The 14497-nt window shown below is 37.1% G+C and overlaps 2 protein-coding genes across 3 annotated transcripts in view; one reads left to right on the forward strand and one right to left on the reverse strand.

Annotated features, from left to right (window-relative positions):
• The window catches only part of LOC140674883 (uncharacterized), a 52952-nt gene extending 43662 nt beyond the window's left edge, over positions 1-9290 (reverse strand). Inside the window, exon 1 of the mRNA XM_072908790.1 lies at positions 8926-9290. Coding sequence (XP_072764891.1) covers positions 8926-8986 — 61 coding nt within the window. The 5' untranslated portion in view covers positions 8987-9290. The remainder of the gene's footprint in view (positions 1-8925) is intronic.
• Qin (tudor domain-containing protein qin) overlaps positions 1-14497 on the forward strand; it is a 141186-nt gene that overhangs the window by 120960 nt on the left and 5729 nt on the right. For both annotated transcript variants that reach the window (XM_072908770.1, XM_072908771.1), the window contains exons 6-11: positions 11041-11265; positions 11596-11717; positions 12024-12169; positions 13218-13334; positions 13397-13558; positions 13632-14464. In XM_072908770.1, coding sequence (XP_072764871.1) covers positions 11041-11265; positions 11596-11717; positions 12024-12169; positions 13218-13334; positions 13397-13558; positions 13632-14464 — 1605 coding nt within the window. The remainder of the gene's footprint in view (positions 1-11040; positions 11266-11595; positions 11718-12023; positions 12170-13217; positions 13335-13396; positions 13559-13631; positions 14465-14497) is intronic.

Genomic DNA, 14497 nt, shown 5'->3' on the forward strand with positions numbered 1-14497 from the left:
AAGCTTGAGAAAAGCCGCGGAAAATACGAGAGAGACGGGCCGGATGAGGAAATAGAAGAGCTCGCCGCGAGACTGGAAATGAGTTAATGAAAGAGCTTGTGGTTCTTATGCACGTTAACCCTTTGCCTTTATTCTGCGAGAGGATGAGATGACACACACACACACACACACACACACACACACACTTTGTGTGAAAGTAGGTAACTTGACGTGCTTTCATATTCGCGTTGGTCGCGAGTGCGAAATTAAATTCTCATATTCTCATCTCTCGGATATCGATCGGTCGGCAAAATTATCACACTCTCACGAAGAAGAACTTATGAACGTCGTGTGCATTATCAATTCTCGCAGAGTCCTTCACGGAGATACGCATTTCTCCGAGATGCGAGACTCTTGTGCAGTCAGAATAATTCAATTGAAAATTACATTACGTGCGCGTCTCGTATTAGGCGTCCAAACTTTTTTCACGGCTTTTCGTATCGTTGCGATGCCGGAACTTGTAATGCGTAATATAATAGGGTAAATCGAAAATGTATATAGTCCTCGTTCAATGGGACAAAAGGCCTTCTGCCGACAAAAGAGTCGAGGCCTTTCTCCGTCGTAAAGCCAGTTTTTAATTACCTTCGTTAACAATTCTTTTGTGATTATTTCGTAGGAGATACTGTGAGAATCGTAAGAAAAAAAAAAGAATTATCAACAAATTGGAGCATTATGCACGACAATCGTAAAAATCATTATCCACTAATTACGATACTTGTGGAAGAAAAACCAGAGAGACGATTAAATGAGGATATTTTGGTTAAATGGTTGATAAATATAATTAACTGCAGTCATTAATTAAACCCGTCATTATTACGTTATTTCTGGGGCAACTTTGCGTTATTTTATTCGGCCATCTCGAATGATAAAAACCAGAGGCAAAGTCAGTTGAAGGAGATGAAAGGGAAGTTGCGTAGATGCGATCGTGGTAAATAACGTTGTAAAACAATGAACAATGACTAGTGAGAGCGCGAGTCGTTGGTTGATTCTCAGAACTTGAAAAGTGGACTCTTGTATATATCTTGCTGGACTCATATAGGACCCAAATGGCAAAAAGAATCAGAAAAAAATTAGCTTGCTCGCTATAAATCTTACTTATATCACGAGTTGCAAATATCACGCAAATATTGTTCAGACACATTTGATTAATCTGGAGCAATTGACAAATTAATAAAGATGTGTGAGTGTGTGGTTAGGGGGCTTGATTTAAACAACCAGTTTAACGCCAGATAAACCGGTCGGAATCGACCTACTCCACAAATGCTCTGGTAAATGTCCGCCGTGATCGACGTACCTTAATATCGCATCCGACTAGATGCTGCATCTCTTTGTCCGCGCGGAGTCTCTTTTCTTCTCCTCTCTCTCTCTCTCTCTCTCTCTTTCTCTTCGTTTTCTGTCGACGCTCTCCACGTAACTGAAATGCATCGTATCCGCACGGTGTAACACACGTAACCTCTTGATGCAATCAGAAAAATATGCCGCTCGTGTGGGAGGGGAAATAATGCATTTTTCCTTTCACCTGTGTGTAACGCGTGATCGCGAGCTCCGCGGACGACGTTAAAGCACGCGTTTTCATCTGTCAGATCTGGAAAACGGAACGTACTGTCTCTTTCCGGCCCTTCCTTCGGCAATCTAGGCTAGCTGTGCGAAAAGACGCGGGATTTAGAAGAAAAAAAAAGTGCAGCCTCGGGTTACGCTCGGGTTGTGTACATAGCGTTACATACTCGCCTGCTTTATATCAAAGCTACTACGCTCTATTAAAACCATGACTCAGACCCTTGATCGACGTTCTCGGAGCGAGCTGATCGCGAAAGTCTCATTAAGGCTGTCGTGCCGGTTTGAGAGATCATTCCTTCGGTTCAATCGGTCCAGTTTTCGGTCACGTGTAAATTTATGATTCGATTAATCGGAATATATTTTCGCGAATTCGTTAACGCGCGACAAACTTGATTTTCCGGAGCTTGAGCGCGACCTTGGATACGATGGCTCGCATTTTCCGATGCAGATTTCCGATACGCGCGATACGATGCGAGGAGGATCACATTGACAGATACGAAAAGGATTTGTTCGACGAGAGATTACATGTGATTGATAACCGACATCGAGCGGAAGCTATGGTTATGAAGAAGAGAGGCGAAGTCTCTTGGGGTCCTCATCTCACCGAGGAAAAGCTTTCGCGAGATTTTCAGCATGGTATATATTTTTCCAATTTTCTCTCACGGCGATTGTTGTAGAAGAGATAAAATATTCTTCCTCTATACAAACGTTTCACGAAACAGTAGCCTGCAATACAGGATGGTCAAAAAATAAAATCGTACTATACACTGAAAAAAATCATTTTGCAACTTGAACAAAAATTTTCTAGGTGTAAAAAATTAACTGAAACAAATAAATTATTAGCAAATACACTGTGGTACTGTGGCATATATTTTGCACTTAATCAATTTAAATGACAGAGACAGAATTTTTATCTGTACTATTAGTATAATTTAGACAGAAAATTTGTCTGCGATGCCTATCTTTAAGGCCTATTGTCAAGGACAATTATATTTGTGATTAATATTTGGCAATGGGATCTAAATTTTCTAGAGGTAGTGCTAGAATATTGCTGCTATAAATTCTATACGTGACAAACAATATTCTAACAGATACAAAAAGTAGCGATAAATTTGAATCGAGACATCTAGAAATCTATCTACATTAGCAAAATATTTTTTCAAGTGTAGACGCATTATAGATAAGAAATTAAAGAACGGTATTAAATTTCTTTTCTCTAACAAAGTCGATATGTTAAGAATAATGTTGATACGATCTTAAATTCGCAGTTTGATTTCTTCATTTTACTAAATCTCAATTACGCTAAAAGACCGTCCGCACGATTGCGCGAACGTGAGCTTATAACATTGCATAGCGATTACACCGAGTTGTTGTGGCTATTACAGTATAATTTAGCGAACGCTAAAGTAACGTAATAAATAAGGACTCGGATATATTTTTACTATAATTCCATTTGTTCCGCGTCCGTAAATTGTTGCCCGGGTGCTCGCCTCTCTCGTCTCTTTGGAGAAGCCAGCTATCTCTATCGCGCGGTATATAAGCAGAGGATTTAAGTAAACCGCCTCGAACAAAATGCCGGATTACAAACAGCGGGGCGTAGTGAGATCATAGATTACTTCTTTGAGTGGCGCGGCTAATCTTCGCGGTGAAACGTTTCGAAATTCATCGCCTTCGAGCGTCCGCTCTCCCTCCCAGATCATTTTGCCGTCGTCATTGTCGAATCATTGTTGAAATAGCAAAATGCTATTTCAATTAATCGATCACGTCCGATCAAGTAGCGCCAAGCTCCACGCGAATATATACACGTGCTTCTCTCGCCGAAAAAATTTCATTATAAATTCTAAATTGATTATATATACCGCGGTAGTAATAATGAAAGCTCGATATTACCTATTATGATTACAGATTAATTATTGCTAATAATTACCATGAATAATATGCGTCGCACACGAGGGCGGAGGGGGGGGGGGCGGGCGGGCGGGGAGAAAGGAGGGAGGAGGAGCGGGGTAATGTCGCTTATTCATATTCACAATTGTTTGCCGGGGCAAGTCGTCGTGAATATGTTTATTAGGTGCATTGCCGTGGCGCACGAAATGAATAACTCCTCTAACTGATTTCGACAGCAATCACGAACCCGGCATCGATCTCGACACCTCGGGAGAGAGCCGAGCCCTCTTGTTCGCTACTGTGTGCGCGCGCGCGCGCGCGCACGCTTCTGGTCGACGCCCATAAAATAATATTTGCAACGGTATCATCGATCGTTACACATACACACACACACACGCACATGCACACGCGCGCGCGCGCACAGACACACACGGGTATTTCAAAGCTGGCCCGCTCGTTGCGATAGATGAAAAGATGAAATATGTATGTGCGCAAACGTATATAGGACTGTATAATAGAAATAAATCTCTCTCTTTGTAGCGTGCGCGCGGACGGACGGAGATCCTGGGAGAAATAATTGGAGCGCATTCTTTTTGCCGTTAATACCACGTTACGTATTACTATAAATGAAATTTGCACACGAGAAGTAATATGCCGGGGAGGAGAATCAAAGAGCGATAATCTTCCCTCGTTCGTTTCATGTTCTACATATAGGTTTTATATACGAAGACTGCTCAATTTCAGTCGAGGACGGTTTAGGAAGAAAATGAGTGAAAATTTTACGTTTTTTTTTTTTTTTTTTTTTAAAGAAACATATATATAAAAGGATAATTTGATAAGGAATTTTTCTATAAGAGTAACTTGTACTTTGTTCCAAATTGTTTTCGATCGTACATGTCCACTCAAAAAAATGATCTTGCAACTTGAACAAAAATTTTCTAGGTGTAAAAAATTAACTGAAACAGATAAATTATTAGCAAATACTGTGATACTACATATATTTTGCACTTAATCAATTTAAATGACAGAGACAGAATTTATATCTGTACTATTAATGTAATTTAGACGGAAAATTTTTCCGCGATACTTATCTTTAAGGCCTATTGTCAAGGACAATTATATTTGTGATTAATATTTGGCAATGGGATCTAAATTTTTCTAGAGGTATTGCTAGAATATTGCTGCTATAAATTCTATGCGTGACAAACAATATTCAAACAGGTAGCGATAAATTTGAATCGAGACATCTAGAAATCTATCTATATATTAGCAAAATATTTTTTTGAGTGTCGATTTGTGGCGTCGTATAAATGCAACATATTCTTCTCTCTAACTAATCTAACTCTCGCGAGTTCGCGGTAAAGAGGGAGCGACCGCCTTTTTCTTCCCACTTGCACGTCGTAAAACGTGCGAAGCGGGAGGGGAAAGGAACTTAATTCATAACCCGGCTCACGATTTCAAATTTCCCCGCGGCTTTATTGTCATGCTCGATCTCGCGACCAAGAGCGTGGCGCAAGCCTGTCGTCGTCATCGTTAATACACGTGCCTGCCTTTACACGCGCGTATATGTTGCATTTATACGTGTGTCGAATATACAGCAGCTGGGAATTGGATTGTGTGCGTGTACGCGTTATTGTTGCCGTTGCGATGTCGAAATGGAATCGATGGCCGTGATAGCCCGTGCCAATAGAGCAGCATATTAACGCAACAATCTGTATATTATTTTGTCTATTAAAATTTTTATTGCCTCGCAATAGTAATTATTTTTTTTTTATTTCTAGTGTCATATCTTCCGCTGTAATTTAACGTTGCGAATTAAAGAATTGCGTTAGTTTCTATAAAATGGAATTTGCGTTGATTTTTTTGTTGCATCTGTCAAAGCATCTTGGAAGACCTTTTTTGATCTCTATTATCAATTTATAATTCGACAAGTGCCACGATCGTTTCGCGAATGAGCATAATATATATGTGCGGTATGTGAGCCGCATTCGCAAAGTAATACATTATTCTTGCGCGATATACTACCTATTCATTATCGTCGCCGAGCATTTCGCGCAGCGGAAGATATTACGCATTGCACTATGCGAAGCTCGCACCTCGTGTGAAGGAACGCGATTATTATACTGACAGATGTATAATAAACAGCCAAGATATAAAGACGTATGGAATTTACAACTTTATCGTGCGACGTGGAATACGTATACATCCTGGAATCTCAATAAATTATGAAATCAATACAAAATCTTGACAGATGCTACGAACGATGAATAAGAAAAATTATTACATCACAATTAATTGTCTTTAATCTAGAATTCGCAAAAATTTTCTAACAAATGCTGAGTCAGTTCTATATTATTTCATACAATCGTAGACATCATTATCGCAAAGAATACAAAGGAAATTATGCGAATCGGATAATGGCGGGATCCGCTTCCTCTTCGAAACCGAGATTTCTTCCACCCCGACGATTATTTTCGCGAAGAGTTAATCCCGTTTGCGTTGGTGTGGTTTTTTATAAGCGAGACAAACAAAGCGATGCGAATCAGATATAAATGGGACATTTCTTGATATTTATATCTCAAAGCCGATGAATGTGCTCGTAGGCGAACAAATCTTTCTCTCTGCATCGTACACTCGTAAAAAGTTTAGTCGTATTACGTACGCTTTTAACGCATACACGCTTTACGATATACAGTGATTTAGAGCGTGCGAATTTTTATTCGATCGGAAAGACTCAGAAGTTTATAGCGACCTGCTGCAGTTTATAGCGATCCACGTGTTTTAGCACGTGAAGCGAAAACGCGATTTTTGCATGCAGTTACGCGATAGAGACAGAAAATGCGACTGCAAACATCCCGAGAGATTTATAAAAGTAGATAGTAGCTAAAAAAGAGAGTTGATGAACACAATTGAAAATCCTTCATAAAGAGTCTTCCATGCGTGGCCTGATTAATCATTACCCTTTCGATCTCTTCTCGTGTCACTCACGAACCCACGGAGGTGAATCTACTTAATCATCCTTAAAGAGAACGAGGTTGAGAGATCCTTGAGCGGGGATAGGATTTCTCTATCTAGATCGCCGGCGAGTAAAGCTCCTCGAGGTAATACGCCTTTCAAATCGATCACGGGACGAATCACTTTTTTCCCCTATGGAACAGCTGTTGTGTAAGGGATTTCATCTCACATACTCTGAGATGCGTACCTGGATATCGTACTTTCCAACGGCAACGAAAAAAAAAAAAAAAAAAATTAAAATTAATGTCATTAAAAATAAAAAATAGAGTTATTTAATAAATAATATAATAATAAATAACTCCCGATTTTCGATTTTTAATGACGTTAATTTTTATTAGACTTGATTGAGAAATTTGGCAAATTATTTTATCCAATCATCAATTACTCCGACAATATATAAGGGCTAGACTGTAGTTGTATCACTATTAATTTTTCCATTTAATCCGACTATTTTTTTTATCGGGATTTCGTTATCAGTTTTGTCGTACGCAACGAGCATGACGAACTCGCAAAACAGAGGGAGAGATTTCTTCGGATTCGTCTTTGGAAAGAGGAATGTTCGAGCAGTAATTGAGACGATGTCCGGTGAATGGGGGTTTGTTTTCAGAAAAATCCCGCCGTGTTACTTTCATTCGCCTCTTCTACTTTTCCGTCGATGTGTTCTGGTCTTAGTCACGCGACTTTTCCCCTTTTTCCTTTTGCTGTCCTTTTGCTGTCGGTCGTTCGATCGATGTCATGCCCAAGGGATGATAAAAATAAAAAAGAAGAGAGAGAGAAAGAGATAGAGAAAGAGAGAGAGAGAGAAAGGGAGAAGAAGCATGGAGCCACGCATTGCCTTTTCCATAAACTTTTTGCGATACACGTGTATGAGTACAATTATTGCTTTTTAGTACATGAAACGTTTTATTGTCCGTTATACTGTGATATCAAGGTAGAGATGAGAAGAGCACGTAAATAAATAAATAGACAGATCTGAGCAAAGAGGAAAGAAAAGGAATCGCGAGACTCATGGACATTGCCATCGTAAATGACGGAAATAAAAGTGGCTAAGAGATCGTGGTCGACGATGTTCTCGAGTTTCTCACTCACTGATTGAATCTTATATTTTTATCATCGATTATCTCCGATGTCTCTTAAAACCTAAATATGCGGTGTTTGCCATTCTGACCCGGTTTAATATGCACATTTATATTTAGTAAATATGCAAATCTTTAAAAGTGGCATATCGATAGCGAATATACAAGCTTCTAAAAGTTATCTCGATAACTAAAAAAAAACCTTTTCAGAATTTATACGAAGGATAATTTGTTTTTAGTGTTATCAATTTTTAAAATGACCAAATTATAAACATTTAAATTATACAATTTACAATTCACGATAGATTTTATGGAACAAAATTTCATTTTGTATTATATGCCATGCATTTTGATATACATTCGGATATGAATTCTATATGAATATTATATATGTATTATTTAATATGAATCGTATTAGCTAATATGAATTATATATGTATTCTAATTCTTTAAATGTTTTTTTATAAAATAGATATTATAAAATAGAAATTTTATATAAAGATATATAGACAGAAATAAATGTATTTTATTATAAAATAGAATTTTGTCTCCAATTCTATCTAGATATCTAAAGTATGAGACTTAATAGAATAAAAATAGAAAAAAAATTGATTTTTGCAATACAATAAAAAAATCATATTAGATATATATAAAAAAAAATATTTTCAGTACCTCAAAAAAAAATAATATTTTTTGAGATACTAAAAAGTTTCCTGACGTATTATATGTGTGTCTGTTTAATTTTTCAAGTTAATTATAAAATTATAAGCAGATAGACAGGTGAAAAGAATACATATATGCAAACAAAGATAAATGGAAAAATCATTCTGGACATATCGTTGCGATTTGCAATTCGAGTCCCACTTTTGCGGAGAAACGGCACAAGCTTGTTTAAATGTTGTGATAAATCATCCGTAAAGAGGAAACTCCTTTTAATGCTTTCGTCGCGCAACGTTAATTATGCTGGGCAAATAGTCAAAGGGTATTTTGGAAAGAGACCGTTAAACGAATGGATATCGGTGCGGTTTGCTCGAGAACGCGAGGGCAAATTAAATTCATCCGACTAAAATGAATTCGTGAGTCGGTCAACAGTTTAATTATAAAGAGAGACCACGACGGTTGGCCTTCGCAAACGTCTTCGACATCGCGTGCACTCTTCATTCGCTCGACGCTGTAATAATTTATGCTAGCAAAAAAAAAAAAAAAAAAAAAAAAAAAAATAGATGAACGAGAAAGTAACCATAAAGTCTGAAAAAAGATTAATGAGACTTTTCGATGATAGCTCGCTGCCAATTTTCACGTGGAAAATTTCGGAGGCAGCAAAATGTCAAATTTCAAGAAGAAGACTCACCAACAATAGTCAAGAGAAACGCTACACTCGCGATGACAATCGCCACGCAGAGGAGCTTCATATTATTTTATTATGCCTCTCCTCCTCCCCTCGTCCGCTTCTTTTACCCTCTTTCCTCGGCAGGTCCACGCACCACCCTTACGACCCGCGCCTCCGTGTTGACACTGGCAAGAGCTACGATCGCGGACGCATCTTCGAATTGCATGTATCCTTCGCGTCGAGTCAACTCTCTTCGCGGCGAACGGAAGGAAAAGGCACGCGAGTATACTCGTGTCGGCGAACGGAACGTGCGTCTGTCGTCTCGACTGTGCGACCGGTCGCTCGGGACGTGAAAGACTGAGGAAAGGTAGCTCGTGAAGCCAGATAGTATTAGTCTCTCGTGTACAAACGGTATACAGTTCCCTGCCGTTCCACAATCTCCGCTCCGACGAGAGAGGAGCCCAGTCTCTTTCCCTTCGCGGAGGGATTCTTCTCGAAGCGACTCGCGAGTCGACCTTCTGTCAGATGCAATAACAACGACGTCCTCGTGCAAGCTGAACAAGTCTCTTTTGGCTTGTTGAATCAAATCGTCCTCGTTCAATAAACCTGTGTAAAATCGCGCGAGATAAGTCATATATGAATCAGAAATGAGAGGCATATCAATGTTTGCGGATGCGTTTCGACGAACTATAAAAACATGTTTTCCATCTAATTTTTTTTTTATTCTAAAAAAGGTATTACATATGAGATAGAAAATTGGCTGAATTTAAAATTCAGTATTTTTCTCATATCAAAAAATAATGCTTGACTTTTATCTGCAATTAATTAACGATTAATCTCTGACAAAATAATATTCATTGTTAGCTTGATGTCGTGCAGAACGAATAGCGATTGTTTTGATATTTGTAGCGAATAGTATTTTCGCGAATATATATATATATATATATAAATAGATTTAAAAAAAATATATTTATTCTATATATGATTTGAAATGATTGTTTATGAACAAAATTATTGCAAGCCACCCCTTGACTTAAACTTTTTAACGATTTCCATATGCATTCGTCCCTGATGGTCCGACTCGCTACGAATGAATTGATTGTGTCGCGCATCTAGAACAAAGGTTCGCGCTTTCTCTCCGCGTTTCGATCGAGCGCAATCCCTCTTTGTCTGCAGTCATTCATCTCAATTGCCATTGAATTGAGCTACACTTTCGTCAATCAACGACATATTTTCACATATTCTCTTTCCGGTGCAATTCGAAAGCGCACGATGACACTTCTCGAAGCGCATATATTATTATTGCAGATTGCATATTGAAAAAAATTGATTGAATAGTTGATTGCTTATTCTTATCGCGTTTGTTAATTAATGTTCCGTTGATACAACATCAACGTCGTTGATTGAATCGACGCGCCTAAAAAATCTGCAGAGAATTATTATACTTCCTGTAAAGAAAAATCAATTGTTGAAAAATCAATTAATGAAAGAACCTGCAAATGAGACGTCTCAGTTTATTTCGTATTGAAATAGATGTATTTATACAAACATGCAGTTGCACGAAGAATTCGTTGATTCATTATTGGAAAAATAATCGAGTAGTTGTGACGAAAAAAAAAAAAAACTTTTTTACAAATTGACGCGTTAGTGCGTAATGTTGTACTCGCAGTTGATTCCGCCGATTCATTTCGAGAGCAAAGTAGTGACTTAAGAGTTTGCTAAGGCAACACGGCTTCCGCGAATTTGAATGAAACTCGTGAGGAAACTCGCGAATGCGAGTTCCATTCCGAGGGACGCACCCTCGTAATAACATTTTCCATATATCAAACTATTTATGCGAATGGAATGCATGTATTATCAGTGAATATTTCCGCGACGTTCGCGCATCCAATTTTTCTTTTTCATACGTGCCTAAAAGCTGCTATACTTAATGAGAAAATTCTATTTGATTTTTTGGATTTATTTCTTTATTTTCATTCAATTTTCTATAAAATTAACTAAATAATACTAAACAAGCCTTAATATGAATAGCTGTAAAATATTATATATATATAAATATTTTGTTTATTTATTTACTTCAGATATAGAAGTATTGGGCCTATATAATTAACACATCAATGGTCTTTTGTATTTCAGAAGATAGAAGAATCAATGTTAACATCCAACATGTACGAGCTGGAAAATAATGATATAGAAACGAAAATCACTCAACATTTCGCGTATCTACACGGCGTTCTTCAAAACATGGAGGCGAAATTGATAAAGCAATTACATCAACATTATGATTCTCTCAAGAATAATTTAGAAAACATCAATATACAGCTTCGATCGCAGGAGGAAAGATTGACGATGACGTTGCAAGTACGTTTTTCTTCGGAAATAAAACATATTTATAGAGAAGCCTATATTCGTCTGCTACCTGTTTCGATAAAATCACGTTAATATTTTACTGCTTGATGGATTTCAAATTTTATATCTGCTTCTTTTGATTATTGATAATTAGATAAAATGTAGTGAATAATCATAAAAAAAACAAATAATTTGATAAATATAAAAAAGACAGAAGGCAATTAGTTTAGTGAAAGATTGAATTAAATTCAATCTTACGTTATCTAATTTACTTTACTTTGTCTAATTTACTCTCAAACAAACATCTTTGTAGCTAAAATTAAATATGATTATTTTGTTTAGATGGCTTCTTACGTGAAACAAAGCTTTCACAAGGTGGACATACAAAACGCAATAAATATCTTGAAGGATCTAACGGACTTGCCTTGTCACTTGATGTATAAAGACGCGGGCTGTAAAGGAACGTGAGTAATCGATGACAAATTCCAAGAAAATAATTAAAAGGCGTTAAATTATATTGTCACGTGAGCATAGATAGGTATGATTCTTTCTGCTGACGCGCGATTTTTTCAAATGACGTTCCGTTTTTTAATAATGACAGAAATACTTCGCCAAATGCATCTGTCGGTCTCAATATTGAAATTCATACTTTATATTTAGAGTGTAATATTTTTCTACGAGAAATATGTTACTTTTATCGTATATATGAATGCTAGTAGTTATTTAATGAATTCTGTTCACAGTGCAACAATGTATTTTTCTTTTAACAGATTTACCTTCGATAATTCGATCGTCGCAGCCATGGAAAATCATTGTTCGATCGAAATGCCGCCAATATCGTTATACAGTCTTGTGCGAACCGACGAATTACCAAAGAATTACATAGTGTCACCTCTACAGAAGAAATCGTGTACAAGTAAAAGCATCTTCAATTTTATTATGTATCGCAGTTTCAATTTGGCTAAAAATTCGTTCTCTAAATCTTTTCATCCGTATGTCTTACGCATGAAGATAATAGTTAATACGTATACATTATGACGTGACGCTCTGCGGTCGTCTGTCACAGGGACAAATGCCCGACCTTGAGTAAAATTTTCGGAGCCTACCTCCTATTCTTTCGTATTGTTTTAAAGTGTCTTTGGTATTTTTGGTATCGAATAGCGTTTCATGATTGTTTTCAATTTCACAAAAATCGTGAATATCTTTTGCTTGTTAATTTGGCCGATGGAATTGACCCGCGGCACACTTTCGGTACGATCAATTATCAATTACCAAATAGAAGTCGCAAAAGTTATTGGGCACCGGATGCAGAGACCCGCGCTAGACTAAATGACATATATTGCATCCTTTGCATATATTGCATCGCGGAGAAGTCCTGCAACAAGAGCGCGGATGGATCGCTCTGTTCGTCGATCGTCCAGAAAATACTCGATCACAACATATAACTAATCTTTATTTCGTCTAATCTAATTTTTTTTAATAAATATATTTTAAAAATTTTTGTGGGGATCTAATAATAATAGTAAAGATCTGATAATAATGATTTAGTGATGGTCTGCGTTATGTTTAGCTTCGGATATATTTTGAATTTGCGTGTTGTTGTTTCCTTTCCCTTCTTTTGTTGGCATGTATTATTATTGACGACCAAGAGGTTGATTGTGAAACAAAAAAAACTCCGGTCGAACACGTCGACAAACAGACAGAAGACGGTAAACGATACACGCGAACGATAGTGAGTAGTGAGTAATGAAGTGATTGTGACGAGCGACGGCGATTTGTTTAGCTCTGTACGGAAACTGTGTTAAATATAATCAAACTATTTATTAACATTAAATTTATATCTATTTCCATTATCATATTTTTAATTATTTTTTAAATTATTTTAATAAAATCTTGACTTTGGAGATATAACTACAATTTTTGTGAAATTGAAAACAAAACGCTCATCAAAACGCTATTTACAGAGCTCTACAAAGAACTGCCATTACCAAAGAAATCAGACAGCGAATCGACAACGATATCCATTAAATCAGAAGAAATGGAAGCAGGATACGAAAAGAAGGACGATTCGAAAGAAGAAAGTAAGTTAATTTTTCCAATATTATAGTCTTTGATCTAAAAATTGAATTTTTTTTTTCTCAAGGCAATTCCAAGTGTAAAGTAGAAATGGCGCACGTTGTTAATCCGTCATTGTTCTTCGTCCGGAAAGTGGCTTCGAAATCAGAATTCAGACAATTGGAAAAGAATTTGAAGCAATACGGAGACGACGAACGGACAATGGAATCGCTGATTAAGTTCGAGCCAGGTACGTGCGTCTGAAGAATAACTTTGCTCGCGATTTTGCTGTCTTTTTTGCATCGATAATTTGTTACTTGTAGATAGCATGTGCATGGTTAAACAGAAGAATTATAGTGAAAAATGGTACCGAGGACGCGTGAACGCGGTGAACACGACCAATGACAAGACGTTTTTATACGATATATCTTACTTAGACTACGGCTACGAGGAATGTGATATACCGACTTCGAGAATACGAAACATTCCCGAATGTTTTCTAGAATTGCCACCACAGGCGATTCGATGCTGTTTATACGGTCTAATGCCCAAGAATCTCCATTGGACGAATGCGAGCATAATCGATTTTATGAAATTGACGAAAGGAGCTGATTGTTTGATATCTATCATTAACTCTACTCCTGACATGTTGTACGTAGATCTCTGTGTTGTCTGGAAGGAGGATAATAACATGGGTCCTCAATCGATGTGTAATCTTATGAAAACTTTGGATTACGCGCGTTTGGACAGTTCGAGAACTTCACAACCATCGGCAAACATTTATGTATATAAGAAAGAAGAACTTTCGTTAAATAAGACAGCAGTACCAGTACAAGTTTCTATTAATTACTTTGAATCACCGGATACAATTTACGTTAGCAAGATTGAACTAAAAAATACATTATTAAAACTAGAAAATGAGTTACAGGAGTATTATAAAGAAGAGAATTTGACGAAAATGATTGATATACCTCAAAAAGATTTACCTTGCGCTGTGCAATTGGCAAAACGTAAATGGGTTCGCGGCAAAATTGTTGACATTCTTAATAAAAATAAAGTTAAAGTATTTTGTGTAGATTGGGGATACACTAGATTTTTTAACATCAATGAATTACGAGCGATTCCGCATGTGTACACCAGCATGTTTAATGCACAAGTAAATTGGTTTCTTTCTTTTTCTTTTTATCTT

Source organism: Anoplolepis gracilipes, chromosome 16, assembly GCF_047496725.1.
Source record: "Anoplolepis gracilipes chromosome 16, ASM4749672v1, whole genome shotgun sequence".
In the NCBI taxonomy this organism is placed as follows: Eukaryota; Metazoa; Arthropoda; class Insecta; order Hymenoptera; family Formicidae; genus Anoplolepis; species Anoplolepis gracilipes.